The 20,179-nt window shown below is 38.6% G+C and overlaps 1 protein-coding gene across 5 annotated transcripts; it reads left to right on the forward strand.

Annotated features, from left to right (window-relative positions):
• The first annotated feature begins 3,027 nt into the window (after nt 1-3,027).
• On the forward strand, nt 3,028-19,443 carry LOC144030566 (radixin-like). 5 transcript variants are annotated; one of them, XM_077536990.1, is made up of 14 exons: nt 3,028-3,352; nt 7,243-7,320; nt 10,285-10,368; nt 12,678-12,773; nt 12,932-13,054; nt 13,156-13,307; nt 13,408-13,491; nt 14,399-14,545; nt 15,309-15,405; nt 15,484-15,647; nt 15,803-16,094; nt 17,062-17,154; nt 17,622-17,837; nt 18,999-19,443. In XM_077536990.1, exons 2-14 carry the CDS (start codon nt 7,303-7,305, stop codon nt 19,161-19,163), a joined length of 1,731 nt encoding a protein of 576 aa, XP_077393116.1. In that variant the 5' UTR covers nt 3,028-3,352; nt 7,243-7,302; the 3' UTR covers nt 19,164-19,443. The 5 variants fall into 5 exon arrangements, with proteins under 5 accessions (XP_077393116.1, XP_077393119.1, XP_077393118.1 ...); XM_077536993.1 differs by lacking the exon at nt 3,028-3,352 and adding an exon at nt 3,380-3,459; XM_077536992.1 differs by lacking the exon at nt 3,028-3,352 and adding an exon at nt 3,452-3,489.
• Nucleotides 19,444-20,179: the final 736 nt, after the last annotated feature.

Consider the following 20,179-nt stretch of genomic DNA (forward strand, 5'->3'; position numbering starts at 1 on the left):
TTGTATTTATGATACAGAAATATATATATGATAAATATAAGGATGATCTTTGCTATGTAATATAATCAAATTGTATTTTTGTACATGTGCTGCTGCTGTCGCCATAGAAACTATATTTGCTACATATTTCCATGTCTATTGTGTACATACATTTGAATAAAATGCTCTCTTACAACAATCTTTTTGATTTGTAATCGCTCTATTATAATACATTGGAATGCAAAATAAAATGTTATCCGATTAATCGATGGAATCATCCGTTCTAAAAATATTCAATAGTGACAGTCCTAGTTTCAAGCCAGGGTTATCAGGTCTTTGTCTCGATATTCTATGTTTGTTGCCAATTTACACAGAGCCGTGAAAAAAAAAGAAGCTCAAAGTACAAATGCAAACTAAATGTATGTGAAAGGTCATGATACCTTTCAGGCACATTCAGAACGACACCGTTTAACAGGCGGGACAAAGTGTGATGGCAACAAAGTATGCTTGCCGCCACCTTTACGGCATACTTGTCTCCCGACAGACTTTTTTTAAGATTGTCACATTTGAACCCTACTCAAATGTAACAAAAATACCGCCGTGTCACTACAGGCTTTGTGGAATACTGTAGAAAACATCCATCCATCCATCCATGTTCATCATCAACAAAGAGGCTTTGAGCTGTTTTCTGCCACACTAAACATGAAACAAACAGAACTCCAAATTCAGTAACTATTCCGCCGCTTAGCTTAATGCTAACAAACAATAGAAATAGCATCTATATGCTGGCAATGCATCAACACGTCGACAGACAAAATAATGATACTCAGATATTCTTTATCTGTTGCGATACTTATATATGTGATTGTTTTGAAACTCATCTTTACTTCTGTCTAATTCACTGGATTTCCCTGCCCTCCGGTGGCCAAGTCACGCACAGCAGAAGAGGCTGCAAAGAATTAACCATAAATCACAAATGACTGAATTCTTTACATGCCATTTAATTATGATATTAATGTTTGTTTTTATAAAGTATAATCTAAATAGAGTGCTACTATAGTTATATTTAAAAAAAAAAAAATTGTCAGGCATTCACAGAGGCTTTGTACCCCCTCTGATATGGCTCCAATGCTACCTCTAAAGTGTTTGTGTGGATTTGTTGTCCATAATAATTCAAATGCATAGTTCCACTGGATTGCTATGTAAGGCTGACAAGAATGTCTGTAGGACAGAAGCAAAGCATTTGTGATTTAAAAACGGCCTCTGACACCAAAGGAAAAACACAGCAGATGGCAAATTCTATTTGATTGACATGTACTGTATGCCCTGGGCCGACAGTCACCCATTCTGTTTGCAATCCCCACAGGAACCAGAATAAGGTTCGGTTTTCAAATGAGGATTTCATGCCAGGCTTAAAGTGACAAAACAGAGTTTCAAGCCAGGATGAAGGATTCAAGTCAAGGTAAAGAGTTTCAAGTTAAGGTGTTATATTAGGGTTTTAATAAAAATCTGTATTCTGGTTTTAATCTGGGGTTTTATAGAAACAACATAGGCCATAGCTATTGTCTCTCGTGCGTAGTAACGTCATCCATCAAAACAAGGCAAACAAGAAGACACTCATCTACACACAAGTCTAGACGTAAGTGTTCAAAATAAATTAATAGTCTCTGTCTGATGACAAATGAAGAGAGTGAGTAATGCTAATACGTTGTGGTCTTGTACTGACACCGTGTGGACAAAGTGGGAACCTACAGGATGGCTTTTGATGAGTCTGGTTGCCTTGGCGACGATGTGTCGTGACTGTCGTCCAAATAAATGTGTGACCACACGATGTCAGTGTTTCACAATCCTTCATCATGCTATGCAAACATTGTTTTGTCACTGCTATAAAACGTTTGTATCATAAAAGCTACTATTAGACCGCAAAAACAAGATATTGTTCCTTTAAAACCTTTCTAGAGAAAATGTAAATGTGACTTTTCCCATTGAAACACTAGCATTAGCTTAGAAAAAGCAACATTAGGCCATGAAAATGTCACAAATTCCCATAGAAATGTAAAAGAAATGTAGTACCCGTGTGTAAAACACTGCCAATTTTTTTTAGCCAGTTACCCACACAGAAACAAAATTTCTATTTATTAGAATTTATTTAGTAACAAAATGGCTGTAATAGCCCGGACAAACGGTGTATTTTTGTTATGAAAGGTTTTTTTTTTTTTTTTTTGGGGGGGGGGGGGGGGGGGGCATCATAATGATGAATTCTACCATGGCTTCATTCATCACTTTGCATTGCATGTGTGCTTGATTTGACTATGACAGATATGAATGAACATGACTCAGACAGGAAGATGCTGAGTGAAGTGGATGTGAGATGGTTAATGGTAACTGTTATTCATTCACACACTATAATTCATCATGTGATGTATTTTTCTTTTCTTTTTTTTTTAAATGATGACATTTTCCTCATAATGTTATGACCTTATGTCCTATTATGAGCATGTCGTAATGTGTTAGTGTTAAAAAAGAAAAAATTGGCAATTTTTTGCAGTTTTTAAAAGTGCATGCGGGCCTGTTATATTGACCGGCTGATTGTCTGTATTATATTAACTTTGCCACATTCCATCAGCTAGAATGAACATCACAATGTCAAGTGAATTGAAGCGAAAAAATGTGGCAAAAACATCTTAATTGTTTAAAATGTGTTTAATCAGGTCATTACATTTTAATTTTAATTTTAATACATTTTAATTAAAAAAAATACAGAATGACTGTCTTAGCTTTAACCCATAACCCATTTTTTATTGATTATTTCAGGCAGGCAAGTACGGATTAATAGCATTTCAATTAATTTCAATAGCGAGGGATTTGAGATGCGAATGTTTCGAGGTTACTACACGATTAAACTCGTATCTCAAGGCACTGCTTGACTTTCTGTGTATTTAAATTTTAACTCCAAAATGACAACTTTTTCGTACTTATAGCTCGACTTTTAACATACTAGTACGAAAATAAAATACAACTTGAGCTTGTTGTAGAAGGGAGGGGCGAGTAAGTGGCGAGCGGAGACGAGCGAGAGGCTGTTAAGGGGGAGCCGCTCAACGCTCACTACTACCAACTTGGTCAGCCATATTGACACGACGTACGTACGTGTGTGATTTGTGACGAGTCTTACCAGTGTCAGTGAACTCTGTCGGTTCGGCGTCGTCGAAGCGGCGGGCTATTTTTACCCGCCGTGTGGACATATAAAGCTGCAGCGGCCGGCTCAGGAGGAGGAGGAGGAGGAGGAGGCGGCGGCGCAGAGTGGACCGGTGGCGGCGGGGTGACAACACTCCATCGCAGGCATCCTTTACCTTGACGCAGCGCGGCCGTGCTGGTGAGTTTCAGCCGGGGGTGATTCCTTTTGTCAACTTTGGGTATTCGTCGCTTCTTCGGCCTTTTCCGGCGCCGACTTTGAAGTCATTTGGAGGCGAGTCAAATGCGGTAAGGTGTCACATTCGCCACCGAGGTGAGGTGCGTCATTAGCGGCCAGGCTAATTAGTTAGGGGGCCTCTCGGGGGGACCTTTAATGACTTTATAGCCACATTGTAGCGTTGGCTCATGCTTTGTTGAGATGGGTTTTTTTGTGTTTTTTTTTTTTTAAATAAAACGTGTGGCTCGTTTTAATGTCCATTGTGATTGTTAGAAGAGTGTTGTGAGTAACTTTTTCGCCTCGAGACATACCTGGCAGCCCACTGACAGTTGTGTATAGTCACTGTCCGATGCTGGTGGCGGGGTGACAACAGTTTGTTGCAGGCATCAACATTCAACACAAGGCGGTCGTACCGGTGGTGAGTCTAGGCGGAAATTTACCCCCTGTCAATTTCAACCATTTATCGCTGCTTGGGCGTTTTCCGGCGCCGACTTTGTGGTAATTTTGGATAAAAGCGACGATTGGCCGAGGTCTCAGTTTTGTCGCCGAGGTGAGGTACGCCATAGGCTGCCAGATTAATTAGTTAACCCCCACACTTCACACTCAGGCGGCAACTCCGGGGCACGTTTAATGACCTGTAGCCGTATTCAGGAGATGGCGCATGGCTCGTTGAGCTAATTATTATGACGTGGGGCTTTTTTTATGTTCCTTTTACGCAGCTTTGAGTGACCTACCTGCCTGCCTGCCTAGATTAGCCTGCGGCTATACATCGATTCGAAGGCAAGGCTGTGACATGTTGCGGCACATTAAGGTAGCCCGGGCACATTTGTTCCAGTGAGTCATCTTCACTTCCCGTTTTAAAGCCGCTTTGAATCACCCCCATCATCCGCTATTTTAGCCCTGTTTAGCACGTCACCAGCTGTCATTTAAACGCGGCAGTTAACTAGGCGTCACCGCCGTTAGCCAAGCCAACCTTGTTGTAGCCTCAAATCGAAGCGGTGAGTTTTAAAGCACACTGATTGGCCAGCGGGCAGCGGAGGAGCGTTGTGATTGGCTGCGTCGTTTGTCGCTTCCGTCCTCTTCTACTGTAGGGACACGCCTATCTCAAGCCTTGCTGATTGGACAATAAAGAACGGTGGAGTAGTTTGGTTGGCTGCCTCATTTGTCGTTCACTCCCCTTGTGCATTTATTTTTTTTTGGCACCCCATGGGTAGTTAGTATGGAAATAGCAACTTTAGTTTTATATTACATCATTCAACCCCCCCACCACCGTAGTATTACTTGTACAGTTTGTGGGTTTTTTTTTTTCTCAAGTAAAATATTTATTCCTCGTAAAATTAGCAATTTATCTTTATAAAATATTCATTTTATCATAATATTGTGAATTTTTCTCATATATATATATATATATATATATATATATATATATATATATATATATATATATATATATATATATATATATATATATATATATATATATATATATATTATATAAATGATAAATTTCAGATTATGGTAAAAGTATTGTTTTATTCTCATAAAATTAAACCAAGGCATTTATTATCATAGTTGTTGGATTTTTATGCTTAAAGTGACTATTTCCTCAGAATATTAGATTTTTTTTTTCTTGCAAAGTTTTTAATTTTATTTTCATAAAATTGCGTATTAATAAATTTTAATACTTTTTTGTAATATTCCTTGTGAGATATACATTTTCCTTCTCACATTTAAACTTTATTCTTGTAAAAATCAGACTTTTCTCTAGATAAAAAATAATTTAAAGAGTCAAAGCCCCCCCCCCCCCAAAAAAAAAAAAAAAATTGGCTACTTTAGTCAAATAAAATTGTGACTATATAACTTAACAAAAAGTACTACTAGGTAGAGCACTAGGCCAAAGTTGAAGCAGGAAGTGTCAACGGAAATGAAAATGCTGAGTATGATATTAACTGCGAGGTGCCTCATACCTCATGTTGTTGCTGCTATATGAGCAATTCTATACCAAAATTATGTGACAAGATTATCATCGAACAAATGCTTTGAATATTATGTAAATTTAGACTTTAGTGAAAAAAAAGTTTTTGTAATTGTTTACACAGACAATTATGTAAAAAATTTAACTTTGACGTATTATCTTAATATGACAGGTTTTTTTTGTTTTGTTTTTTGCTCACAATGTTACAATTCTGGTTTTACAAAAAATTGAGAAAACTTATACTTTAGATTTTTTATTCTGCAAAAATATTTAAAATTGTATTCTCAATTCTGAGAAAATTGTGACGTTTTCCTTTTACGTGATTACAAATATTTGCTCGCATGGCACATAACTGCCAGTTTTTTCTCAAAATTCCAAATTTCTTCTTGTAAAATTACAACTTTTGCTGTGACTTAAAAAACAAATTTCTGACTATCTCGATTTTAGATTTTTTTTTTTTTTACACATATGTATGTTTTTTTTTTTCCTGTAAGTGTCCAAAAAAAATCAATTAAACATTGTTCTCTTAATCGAATGATTGTTAATCTCCTTGTATAAAATATAGGTGTATATATAAGATTAGGTCATCCCATTTATGAGGTAGCATGCTTCTGACCATAGACGCTCTGTTTCAGCAAACACATACGCTGTGGTTGCTGGTGTGCATTGTCATAAAGCCTGCATCATTAAAATGATTAAAATGTGCTGTGTGCAATCCCATTCACTGTGCTGGATGCGGAACAAAGCCGATTGATGACTTCATTCCAGCTAAAAGTGATAACAAAGGTAGTGGGTGCTATAAAAAATTCTTACAAGGCGATGTCTAGTCTGTCTACTGGATTGACACAACTATATCATGTCTGTCCTGCGATTGGCTGGTAACCAGTTCAGGGTGTACCCCGCCTACTGCCCCAAGCCAGCTGGGATAGGCTCCAGCACCCCAACGACCCTTGTGAGGAGTAAGCGGTCAAGAAAATGGATGGATGGATGGATGGATCATGTCTGTCAGCAATTTTATTAGTCTTCAGTATGTGAGTGAAAACAGACAGTGTAGATACAGCCTGTACTGTATATAGGTCACTATAGGAAGCTTGTCAGCTCTGAACCTGCTCTTGATTGGAGGTTATCCATTGAAGTTGGAAAGGATTAAAAATTTGCATACTTATCATCTTGCTGAAAGAAATCACTGAAGGGCTTGAAGGGTAGCAGACATTTTGTGCTGACACAACCCTGGATTTAATATAAAAAAAAAAATCAGGGGAAATAGTTATAGAGGTTCATACTGCGACTGCAATAATCTTGTATTATGTAGTTGTGCAGTTACAAGAAAAAAAGTCTTAATGCCAGAAGAAACTGATAATGTTAGTCCTATTGTAATGAGAAAAATATTGTAATCGTATAACAAAAAAGTTGTCGCATAACTACAAAATTAAAATGTTCAAGAAAAGTCTTGAAGTCAAAAAATGTATAGTATGACAAAAATGCACCTTACGCCTACTTATTCAATGTACTGCACAAGAAAATGCTAACTTAGCTAACATTTTAGCAAAAAAAAAAAAAAAAAGGAACATTGTCATCTGTAGCATACAGCGAAGACTACATGATCTCCTGTTCTAGGCCACGTTTACCTTCAGGACTTGTCCTAAAAGCACCGTAGTGATTAGAAGGTGTCAAAGTGAAGTCAGTGTCCTTAATTCTTGAAGTCTGGATGGGATTATATTAATATATTATATTAATATGTAAATCTTCTTGCAGTAAAAATGTAGGAAAGTTAAGAAAGGAAGCGTGGCCTACATTCTCTGTACAACACTTTGTGAAAGTTCCAAACTTAACGGTTTTTTGTTTTATTATTAACACCATTTTGTGTTTGTGTCGTCAGCAGGAAGACGGAAGACGAATTTTCCTTTTTTCTCAGCAGCAGGGGACGGGCAGAGAGAGGATGAAGATGCCCAAGCCGGTGAGTTTTTTCCCCTTTAATTGCACAAAGTAGAAAGTCAAAAATGACTCAGAAATGGACATACAAGGTTTTCATCAAATCACGACAATGTAAACATTTGATTAAAAAAGTCAAAATAGTAATAAAATGGACATACAAGCTTTTCATCAAATAGAAAAAGAAGGGCTTTCATATTAGCTAAAAAGTCAAAGGGTAATAAAGTTGACTTATGAGATGGCTGATGACAAACAGCACTATAGACATAAAAAGTATATTAAATCAAATGAAAATTCAAAAGCATTCTAAAGTTTTTAACAAAGAGCGGCAACATGGATGTAAAAATTGCCTAAATATATCGATTTTTAAGGTTATTGCTCAATAGCAAGTACGAGGATGTCATGGTAATGCGCAGAAAGTAAAAGTAGACATAAAGGTTTTTATTCACATTGTGACAATGTGGATGTTACCCTTAACTAAACAGTGTGAAACGTCGTAAAATTGAGTCTTTTTTTCATGTATTTATTTACTCGTATGCTCATATGTTTATTATTCAACAGGAGTGTGACAGTTTTCTAAGACACTTGTACCATAAATCGCAAGAAAGGCTGTTGTCAGAAAAGTGGGGAGGAAGTGAGAGAAAGAGGCACTTTGTTGAAGTCCGCCTACGATATCCAATGCCACCTTGAGGGGAAACTCCCAGTCTGGTTACATTATCCCCCATGACCCCTACAGAAAAACACACGGGACCCTTTCACTACCCGCTCTGTGGATTGTGGTACCCTGCAGCCACGTTGTTAAAAACACGTCTACTAACTTCATTTTGTTAGCTGCGTATCAGCTTGTTAGAATGGTGCCAGTGCGACATGGCGCCCACTTAAGATCGCCTTTTCATGTTGTTTGTGTGCGCCCTCAGTTTCCTACAAAAACTAAAGCCTAACCAATGGCTGACTTAAATAATTAATACTGTATAATGTGTATATGCTTTATGATATGGCTTTTTCTTATTGTTTTTTAAGGCGAGATTGTGCAGTGTAGCCCTGGTGTGTGCTCACACATACTCCAATTTAATGACCGCACCTCGTCCACTCTTATCTTAATCTCATGTTTCATTTATTATAAAGCCTGCAAGCATCCCACAATGCAGCGCTTCACACACACAAGAGCAACTTGATCGTTTCCTCATGCTTACGTGATGCGGCCGACAAACAGCTGATGTAACACAGAGGCGTTTGCTTGCAAGGTGTGTTGTTGCATCCAATAAAAAAAGGTTGTTTTTTTATATATATAAATGTGTGCAAGAACTACAAAGGGTGACACAAATGGGGCAACGGTGTAAAAAAAAAAAAAAAAAAAAAAAAAAAAAAAGACGACATCCTGAGGAAGGTCAAATGGTGCAGGTGAACCTAAGACTTTTTTTTTTTTTTTTTTTGACGTACCATACTGTAGCTATCTTACTGAGATGAGAACAAAGTTAAAGTGTTGAGCGAAAAAGGTTGTAATGTTCTAAGAAAAACGTTGCAATGGTCGTCTAATTTGCCCCCCCCCCCCCCCCCCCAAAAAAAAAAAAACATTTTTAAATTGCAAGAATTTTGTATAATTTTACTATTGTGATAAAAGTTGCTTCTTACATGAAGCAATCAAGAAATATATAAGTAAAATAACATCTGGAAAAAGTAGTCATTTTATGCACACTTAAAAAAAATAACACACAGAGAAAAAAGGTTTAAAAATTCTAAAAACAAAAAATTTCCAGGAATGGTTGTACTTTGAATAAAAAAAAAATAAAAAATAAAACAATTTTATATATATATATATATATCCATCCATCCATTTTCTTGACCGCTTATTCCTCACAAGGGTCGCGGGGGCTGCTGGCGCCTATCTCAGCTGGCTCTGGGCAGTAGGCAGGGGACACCCTGTACTGGTTGCCAACCAATCGCAGGGCACACAGAGACGAACAACCATCCACACTCACACGCACACCTAGGGACAATTCAGAGCGCCCACTTAACCTGACATGCATGTCTTTGGAATGTGGGAGGAGACCGGAGTACCCGGAGAAGATATATATATATATATATATATATATATATATATATTCTGAGGCAACAATTAAACAATTATGAAAATAACATTAAATGATGCATGCATGCGTGTGAGGATGAGGTGAAGAAGTTGGCTGCCGCTGCCCTTGCAAGCCTGCTAACCAGCTTAGCGGTGAAGGGCTTTTAATTATGGCTGTCTGAGTCTGGACCCGGACGCACACAAACAATGTCGCCAGGCAGTCCTGCTACACACAAACACAAAACACACACGGGTCTCTACATGTTGGCCTACATTGTTGCGAGACAGGAAGGCTCTAGAGAAGGCTGCTACCACAAAATGGAGACTCGACTTGTGTCGAGACCTCACTATTCTTCTTTGGCCCTACGACTGACTTTATTGTGCTCCTCACAATCTGCAACTGTTCAACCCCGTAAAACAATCTGGATAATCCAGCCTGACCCCTTGGCAGCGTCTGTCCACTGACATCTTGCACTGTGATCCAGATTAGCGACGATGAGGCATTCGAAGAAGCAATGCGCACTCAAAATGGTTTCAAGCTTAGCTCACTGCCCGTTTGATTGCCACCCATTTAGGCAGCCAACTAGTCAGGCTTGCCTTGGAGTAATACTCCCCTCTGTTGATTGATGTCAGAATATTACAAGTAGGGCCTGAATGAAGTAATTCCGGGTCACTGCTGCCGAGTAGCGACATCCATGAAGCCACAAACGCTTCACGTATGCTTTGTTTGCATATTGTGGAAACCTTATCAACAAGCTTGCAGCCTTGCATGCACACACAGTGACCTCAAAGGCAGCATATGGCCCCTCTCACTCTATCTCTATCTCTCTCACAAACACACACACAAATGTGTGTGCATTCCCAATCTGTTTTTTGTATTATTAGTTTATTATTTTTAATTTAGTCATCGTTGTCATGCAGACGAACGTCCGAGTTACCACCATGGATGCTGAGCTGGAGTTTGCCATCCAGCCCAACACAACAGGCAAGCAGCTCTTTGACCAGGTGAGATGCATGCACACACACGCACGCACACACACATACACACCTGTGCAATGTCGCCCCTGGACACATCACCAGCCAATTCATTGACACCTACACTGTTAAAAAACAAAACAAGTGTTTACTTGAAAAAAACTAGTAAAGTTTTTGTGGGTTTTTTTCCCACACAGATATTCTAAAAAAAAAGAAGCTACTTAAGGGTAGAAGAACTAGCCCACTCTACCCCCTGAGCCATGCCGCTCCTACTGTGTGTTATGATATTGATGGTGTCGCGTGGAATTCTTGCACTGCACCTCCAAGAGACCTTTTTTTTTTTTTATTATTATTTTGGACACACCAGTGGCAAACAGCAAGAGTGGTGTGGTTCAGGTGGTAGAGTGTCTCCCAAGCTGAAGGTCATGAGTTCGTTCCTCAACGCTTGACTGACTTTTTTTTTTTTTTTTTTTTTTTTAATAAACTGGTAAAATGTACTCAAAACTGTCATTGTAAGATGGATTTAGAATTTCTGAGTGAAAATGAGTTTTTTAAAGTAATACTTTTTTTTTTTACTTTTTTTTTTTTTTTTTTTTACAGTGTAAGAACAATTTAGTCTTGAATAAACCCAACGAATCTTTTTAGAATGTAGGAGAGAGTGAGGTGCCCAAGAAAGTCACGCAAACATGTGGACAACTTAGAGCCGTGCTACCTTTGTAAAAATACAACCTTTTTCTCCTTAAAATTTTAACTTTTTTTTTTTTTTAATGTAAAATGTCAGCCCTTGTAATATTACATACACAACACACAAGGAGGTGGGCTATTTTTATTTATTTATTTATTTATTTATTTATTTATTTTTTTATTTTTTTAATTCCCAAGAGAATCCTTCCGTCTGAGTCCTTTTTTGTTGTTCCATCAAAGCAAAGGCGGCACTGGAAATGTGTGCCAGTAGGTGCTTGGGTCGCTTCTGGTTCTGTCTAAACAAAGATCTCTTTGTGCATATATATATGTGTGTGTGTGCGCGTGTTAAAGGGCGCCTTTCAGCATTGTTCTGGGCCTGAAAGGTTTCAGTGATGCAGAGGAAGGAAAACAAATGAAAGGGAAGGCTTTCGTTTCTTTATGGGAAGGAGGTCACACAAGTCATCTGTGACAATACATGTCATCTTAAATCAGCCATTAACTGATCCTGTTCCGTGTAAGACCTCTGGCATAAGCAGACGTCATAATGTCCTGCTTTTTAGATGTGTGATTTAATGCTGATTGCATAATTAGCTATTTTTTTCAAAGGCTCCGAGCTAATTGTCTTCATATTCAAATTCATAAGTCCAGTGTGTCGTAAAGACACTTATGAGCATCGCTATGGAAAAGCAGTGAAGAGCGTGTCATGCTAATTTCACCAGTCTGGGGAACCTTATTTTCTATTTACTTTGTATCACTCTGTTGTCAAAGAAATGTCCTTGAATTATCATTTTGAAAATACATGACTACCATGACCGGTGATTCCGAAAACTCTTGACACATAATTGATCATCTGTGCAGGGACTCTGGTTCCTCGTGCAGCCAAGGAAGCAGATTCTGAGGTTCTGAGCTAAATACGTCTTCACAAGCGGCAAAAGGATGAGTTGTTGTAGAGACGTGACCATGTCAACAAGTGAAAATCTATTCAACTTGTTGACACTAATTTGACTAACCTGGGAGAACCTCACTCCACTTTAGAAATGTCGTTGACTGATGATTTGGAAAATTATTTACATAATTTTAAATGCATCCTGGTACTGTAATTACCCTGCATAATCAAGGCAGCAGATTGAGGTTCCAAGCTAATTTCTTTATATTCACTAATCAGAGCCAAGAGTAACAAGATAGTGATGTTTGTAGAGACACATGAGAGTATATGACCACGTGAAAGCAATAAAAGTAGCGCTAACTAAACTAATTGGCGGAACCGCCCTCCATTCATTTTGTTAATGTCCTTGACTGATGATGATTTTGAAAAGTCATGATAATCCATCCATGTACTGTAGTTCCCTGCGTAATCAAGGTGGCAGATTCTGAGGTTCCAAGCTAATTTATTCATTTTCACTAATCAGAGTCAAGAGTAACAAAATACTGATGTTTGTAGAGACACATGATAGCATATGACCACATGAAAGCAATCAAAGTAGCGCTAACTAACTGGGGGAATCGCACTCCATTCATTTTGGGAATGTCCTTGACTGATGATTTTGAGAAGTCACGATAATCCATCCACGTTCTGTAGTTCCCTGCATAATCAAGGCAACATCCAAGCTAAATGAAAGATTGGGAAAACTTAAAAACACCCACTTGTTGTCCAGGTGGTGAAGACGGTGGGTCTGAGGGAGGTGTGGTTCTTCGGCCTCCAGTACATCGACAGCAAAGGCTACGTCACGTGGCTGAAGCTCAACAAGAAGGTGAGCGACACCAAAACCCCCAGAAGACGACACACCCCTGAACACACCACATGTCCTTTCCTCAAGATTATATGCATTATTATACATATATATATATATATATATATATATATATATATATATATATATATAAAATTTTATTTATTTTTTTTGTTCAGGTGACACAGCAGGATGTGAAAAAGGAAAACCCTCTGCAATTCAAGTTCAGGGCAAAGTTCTTTCCAGAGGACGTCTCGGAGGAGCTCATCCAGGAGATCACGCAGAGGTTATTCTTCCTTCAGGTAGGTTTTTCCTGGTTCAAAATTGAGGCAATCTACAAAAAAAAAGTGCATATTACTCTGCCGCTACCTGTTCTTTTCATGTTCTAGTTTTATCTATCCAGGTGAAGGAAGCCATCTTAAACGACGAGAACTACTGCCCACCCGAGACCGCCGTGCTCTTGGCCTCCTACGCCGTCCAGGCCAAGTTTGGTGACCACAACAAGGACGTGCACAAGTCCGGCTACCTGGCAGCCGACCGCCTGCTGCCACAAAGGTACAAAAAAAAAGTGCATTTTGCTTTGAAGATGATGATGATGACGATGAAGCCATTTTGTTGTCATGGTGACATATTTTCTTCTCGTTCTGGGCGGCAGAGTTCTGGAGCAACACAAGCTGACAAAGGAGCAGTGGGAGGACAGGATACAGACCTGGCACGAGGAACACAGGAGCATGCTCAGGTAGCTGCTACATAAAGATTATGTCAGTATGATACATTTGTGGTACAAACATGAAATATGATCTTGTACACTTTAGTTATATAGACTGGAAATATGAGTTGAATAATAATTGAATTATGCTAGTGTAAAGGTTATTAACTCATTCAAACCCAAAATGTATAAATACGTTTTAATACTTTGTCCTGCACTCCCAAAAACGTATTTATACTTTTGTTTTTTGTTTGTTTGTTTGTTTGTTTTTAAATGCTAGAGCATACAGAAGGCTTTGATACAGCTTCTGACATGAATAGGTCGCATAAAACAATGGTAGTTATTACAAAAAACGTCCAGTAGGTGGCAGCAGAGTATAAGAGTTCAGCCAAGGCGATGTTGCAACAAGCTATTTTTGCCAGTGTTTTCAAAAGGTTTGTGAATAATGACTAAACTTAGCTATATTTGAATGCCAATTGCTGCAAAACGGAAACAGATACAAATATACTTACTTTTTTTTCCTGATTAAAGAAGAGACTCTAATCTTTCTTTTGGTAGGTTCCATGTTTTTTATAGCAATAGAACAAAATATTCTGTGGGCTTTGCAAAATCAGTCAAAATCCAGTAAAACAGCCAGGAGATAATGGGCTTGCTTCAATGAAAATGGCTGGGAGGGAATGAGTTAATATGGCACATTAAAGGTACAATTAATGAGTTCATAAATATTAGTATGAGACATTAAAGTTGTATTGACATGTAAATAATATTACATTCAGGTACATGAAATATTTTGTGATACATTAGAAGTGTATAGAAATTCAATATGATGTGCTTATGGTGGTATACACTTGAGGTACAAATATGAAAATGATGTAAACAAAACGATGTAGCAGCGAAATAGTAAATGGTGGAAACAAGTCTTTGCATGTGCGTGCAGGGAGGATGCCATGATGGAGTACCTGAAGATCGCTCAGGACCTGGAGATGTACGGCGTCAACTACTTTGAGATCAAGAACAAGAAAGGCACCGAACTGTGGCTGGGCGTCGACGCCCTCGGACTCAACATCTACGAGCACGAAGACAAGTAAACACAATATGTCTATGAAAAATTGCTACTTTGTCAAGTCATTTTTATTTATATAGCGCTTTCAAACAGCCTTAGCTGTCACAAAGCGCTTTACAGAAACAACATAAAACAAACATAATACGTTAACAGCAATACAATCACAACATTTTTTCATTCCTACATACGCTTTGGAAGATAAGGCAATCTGTTTTTATTTTTCAAAATTCATGTTATGGGTCATTTTCATTCACAAAATTAAATAGGTGACTGTTTTACTGTCTCCTCACAAGGATGGCATTTATGTGGCTACATTGCCCTCCTGTGGTGAGCAAAGGTATTAGCATGAAACCGATGACAATGTTTTTTCTTTTTTTTCTTTTGCCCCTTCATTTATATTATAAATATGTCTATTTTTGTGAATGGTACCAGTGAAAAAGAAGAAATGTCTAATTTATGCCTTTTTTTTTTTTTTTTATACAAATACTTCCAAAGTTTCACAGAAAAAGTTAATTGGAACTAAATATTGACTCACTAATTGTATCATGCTGTGTTCATGTTTAATTGTATTTCTTTTGATTCAACATCCAGCAAGTCATACTGTGAAAGTTTTGATGTACCAAAAACACTTTTCAAATGAAGCCCTTAATTTACTTTTATTCAGCCCATCAAAAATATTTTGAAAACATTACTCATAATGTATAGAAAAAAGAGCCCTTAAATTATACATTTTATATCTGATATCTTATTCTGAAAATAATAATAATGATAATATTTTCCTCAGGTTGTCGCCCAAAATAGGCTTCCCATGGAGCGAGATCCGAAACATCTCCTTCAACGACAAGAAGTTTGTCATCAAACCCATTGACAAGAAAGCACCGGTAAGTATCATAGTATTCTCCTTACTGAATTTGTGGTTATTATTTTTTGGGGGAAACGTAAGTGTGTGTGTGCTGCAGGACTTTGTGTTCTACGCGCCGCGCTTGCGCATCAACAAGCGCATCCTAGCGCTCTGCATGGGTAACCACGAGCTGTACATGCGGCGCAGGAAGCCCGACACCATCGAGGTGCAGCAGATGAAGGCTCAGGCCCGGGAGGAAAAACATCACAAGCAGATGGAGAGGTACAAATTAATTCTATCAATCTTAATGATGACGAAATGTAATATTTTAGTGCAATTATTTATTCAAATTTGGCACGATGAGTCAATGTGAGCAATAGGGGGCAGTGTTGCACCAGCCTGGTTGCTTCCTGATGTTCTCCATCCTCCTGGTCCAGAGCACAGCTGGAGAACGAGAAGAAGAAGCGCGAGCACGCCGAGAAGGAGAAGCAGCGCATGGAGCGCGAGAAGGATGAGCTGATGGAGCGCCTGCGAAACATCGAGGAGCAAACGCAACGAGCGCAGAAAGAACTTGAGGAGCAGACCCGCAAGGCCCTGGAGCTGGAACAGGAGCGGAAGCGGGCCAAGGAGGAGGCCCAACGTTTGGACAAGGAGCGGGGAGCCGCCGAGGAGGCCAAGGCCGCGCTCGCGCAGCAGGCTGCCGACCAGATGAAGAACCAGGAACAGCTGGTACTCGCCTTTTTCTACATTAGTGAATACTGTAGCGTGACATTCAGTATACAATATTCATTTTGTTCCACCCATATTTGGCACAGTATTGTGAGGGATAAAAATACATAATAGTAATAGTCATATATTTTTAAATTATTTTAAACTAGGGCCCAAATGATAAGGACTTGTTTTTTTTGTTTTTTTTGGCTGATGCCGATTTTGATATTTGGCAGAATAACATCTCATAACTGATTGATCAGATGATTATTTTAAAAAAATATTAATATAATTAAATAAAGTTGTTTTTTTTTGTTATTTAACATCAATTAAAGGCAGAGCATTTGGGGTTTGCATATGTTTACTGTTATCTAATATTTAATGTGCAAAAAAAAAATCAATCATAAAGGGCTACTTGACTCATTGAGCCATTTTCAGCAGTAAAAAGTTCATATTTTTATCTATAATTAATGTGGTAACTTTCATTTTCATGTACAGTTAATACCTTTTAAAAAAAAAAAAAAAAAAAAAAAAAAGTCATTTTTCTACTTGCTGTTGACTGATGATGACATCACATGTGCTGAGGAAGTAGGTAACAACCAATCATGGCTCAGTTTACTGACCAAATCCAGAAAACAGATGAGGCATGATTGGTCGTTAGCTACTTCCTCAGCACAGGTGATGTCCTCATCAGTTGACAGCAAGTACAAAAATTACTTTTCAAAAGGTATTAACAAAATATTAACTTTTCACTGATGAAAATTGTTCAATGAGTCAAGTATACCTTTTAACAATTTTTTTTTTCTGCTTCGATTTTAGAAGAGCCACTAATAGCGTCCGGTTGAATTGTACGGTCAATTAACCAGTCATGCCCTTATTTAGTGAATATGAATGAATATCAGTCTTTCATCCTGCTCCTAATTGATACTTTAGTGATGCGATTTGGGTAGTAGTATTGTGAGTAGTGCTCATGTGTTGTGTTTGACAGGCTGCTGAATTAGCAGAGTTCACCGCCAAAATCTCTCTGCTGGAAGAAGCCAAGAGGAAAAAGGAGGAAGACGCCACCGAATGGCAGCACAAAGTAAAACATGACAACACTAATATCATTACTTTAAAGGCCCTGTGTCAAAAACAAAGTCGTTTTATAGTTCTTGCAAGTTAATTTGGGCTGGAAATGAACAGGATGGCTTTTTTTTTCAAGCTACTTTTGTTATTCAGGAACGACTGTGATTTTGAGTAGTCTTATTTTGTTATTGTAATTAAAAAATGTTCAATATGATAATAAGATGTTATTCTCTTCAATTTGACATGGAAAACACATTTCTTTTAACTGGTTATTTACTGATAAGTTAGTGTCTTGTGGCAAGCACTCCGTTGTGTTGGCTTATTTGAATTTCAGCGGGCAGTCGACAGAATTGTGGCCGGCTGGTGCACTCTGAGGCCGTGATGAAAACTTATTTTGATCAATATTATGCATAAGACAGTAAGGGGAACCATGGAACCTTTGACAACCGTTTAAAAATGTTCTCATGACGTCCTCCTGCTCAGGCCATAGCGGCGCAGGAAGATTTGGAGAGGACGCGGGAGGAGCTGCGGGTGGCCATGACCTCGCCCCCAATGGCGCGGCATGATCACGACGAGCACGACGACAGCAACGGCGAGGCCAGCGCCGAGCTCTTCAGCGACGGCGTCAGCAGCCAGCGCAGCGAAGAGGACCGAGTCACCGAGGCGCACAAGAACCATCGCGTCAAGAAGCAGCTGCAGGTCAGGGGACGGCGGGAGTGGGGAGTGCTCAAAAAGAAATGTTGCATAGGGGAAAAAAGATGTTTTTCCCCCCCAAAAAAAGTCACTGTTGAGAAACAGTCATACTTACATTTGTGAATTTTTGAAACAAAACCGTCATGTTTTTGAAAAAGCTTATGAAAAAGTACGTTTCTGAAATGGAAGTTTACTATTTTTTAGAAAGTTTATTAAAAATAAATAAATAGACCTTAAAGGTGCATTGTGCCGTTTAAAAAGATAATATTAAAGCTTTTTCTACATCATGCATGATCCACCAATGCCCGTCCCCGTGGAATAGCGGACATGTGGTGTGCACGTAAGGTCACGCACGTACTCGCACACACACTGTGATCGAGCCTGACACAGATGCTGCAGTTCCGCTTTGGGCCAGAGGTGGCAGTTGCGAGTAAAAAAGTAACAAACTGCACAAAGATCCTTTAAAAGGAAGTTCCAAAAAGATTGGTTAGAGAAAAGGTGATTTTTTTTTTTTTCTGTATTAGTAAAAAGGTTTTGTACATTTTCACTTTTGAAAAGTTATTTCTGAACGATGTCATATTTTGAAATTTAAAAGAATATTCTGAAAAGAAGTCATTTCTACAGAAAAGTTGTTTTATGGGGGTGGGGGGTATAAATCTGTAAAGAAATGTTGATATGTAGAGAGACAACTTTTTGTCAAAACAATTGTGGAAAAGTGGAAACTACTTTTGAAAAGCTGTATATATCTTTTGAAAAAGTTGCATATTTTAGAGAATTTTTTTTAGGTTTCCTTGAAAAAGCATGTATTCTATTGTTCTATACTTCTAAAAGGAATATTTTCAACAAAACTTTAGAAAAATTTGAGAAAAAATATTTTAGGTTTATGAAAAATTTAGTTGTTTTTTTTTTTTTTTTTTTTTTAGAAAAAGTTTAATATTTTTGAGGAAAAAGTCATCTATTGCAAAAAGGAAAAAACAAAAAAAAAAGCGATTAAAAATGTAATCTACAGCTGAGTAAACGTCATGGAAAGAACTACTTTGTCCCCGGTACATTACGGAAAGCTCACCAAATTCTAAATAAAATATTTTTCAATGAGGTAGGAGCATCTCTGACTCTTCTGAACTCTTTTCTCCCTCCCCCTTTTTTGTTTTTGTTTTTTGTTGTCAGGCTCTGAGCTCCGAGCTGGCGGAGGCTCGCGACGACAGCAAGAACACGACCAACGACGTCCTTCACGCCGAGAATGTACGAGTGGGCCGCGACAAGTACAAGACGCTGCGGCAGATCCGGCAGGGTAACACCAAGCAACGCGTGGATGAGTTTGAGTCTATGTGACGGGCGGCACTCAAGAAAATCGAGACTCTCGCTTTGCGCCTCGCCAAAGATCCGCCAACCTCCAAAAAAAAGAAAGCATCTTTTTACCAGCCTACAAAATGGCTGACTCATGCGGATGACTCTCAAGCTTTAATGTCGCTCGCTCGCATTTATTTCCAACATTTTCTTTCTGGCTAGCATTCATTTCAGCCATTTTGTTTCCCGCCTAGGATTCTCTTGCATTTGACTTTGTTTCCTGTTCATGTCGCTTATAAGTTGACCAGTAAACACCCAAAACAAATTCAACCGTCTTGTGCCCCTTTTTCGAATCCACAGTCTCTATTTGGCTGCAATGTATCCCAATGACCCTAAGTCTCCTATTAGATCAAATATGGTGATCATGCAGCAGTAACACACAGTCGCAGACCTATCGTACCATCCTTCCCAGTTTACTTGGTTTATAATTTGTCTCCTAATTCCAGTCCACAGTCTCCACTTGGCTGCAGTATTCCCGTTTTCTTACAACCCTTAGTCTCCCATTGAATAAAATGTTGACATTCCTCTAGCTGGTACATTGACCACTAAACACACTAAAATGCAACCTACATATCACATCAAGCTCACCTGACCCCTTTTTTACTCTACATTCTCTATTTGGCTCCAGAGTTTCCATTTTATGGTGGCCCTTAGTCTCGTATTAGATCAAATCCGACCTTCATGTGACTCATCAGCTGACCAGTTAATCCATGCAAACTGTTTCTACAACAGAATTTAACACATGGCTGTAGTGCTCCTCTTTTGCCTCTCTGCCCTTAGTCTCTTATTGGATAAAAAGATGTTTATGTTGCTGTTCAGCTGACTAGTGATGTACGCAAGCAGATTTCACCCATCCACCTCTTGTTTGTGATGATCCCATTTTCCTTGCCGCCCTTATCTCTCCTATTGGATAAAATGCAACCTTTGTATGGGGCCAGGAAGCACAAACCAAACGCACCCGCGTTTGTGTCCCTTTTCCACTCCATAGTCTACTTTGCTGC

Source organism: Festucalex cinctus, chromosome 11 (assembly GCF_051991245.1).
Source record: "Festucalex cinctus isolate MCC-2025b chromosome 11, RoL_Fcin_1.0, whole genome shotgun sequence".
Taxonomy (NCBI): Eukaryota; Metazoa; Chordata; class Actinopteri; order Syngnathiformes; family Syngnathidae; genus Festucalex; species Festucalex cinctus.

What these genes read in the sequence shown, in the direction of transcription:
- LOC144030566 (XM_077536990.1), top strand. An exon ending in GCAAGCAGCTCTTTGACCAG is followed by an intron (nt 10,369 to 12,677) that starts GTGAGATGCATG and finishes CTTGTTGTCCAG; the next exon opens with GTGGTGAAGACGGTGGGTCT. An exon ending in GGCTGAAGCTCAACAAGAAG is followed by an intron (nt 12,774 to 12,931) that starts GTGAGCGACACC and finishes TTTTTTGTTCAG; the next exon opens with GTGACACAGCAGGATGTGAA.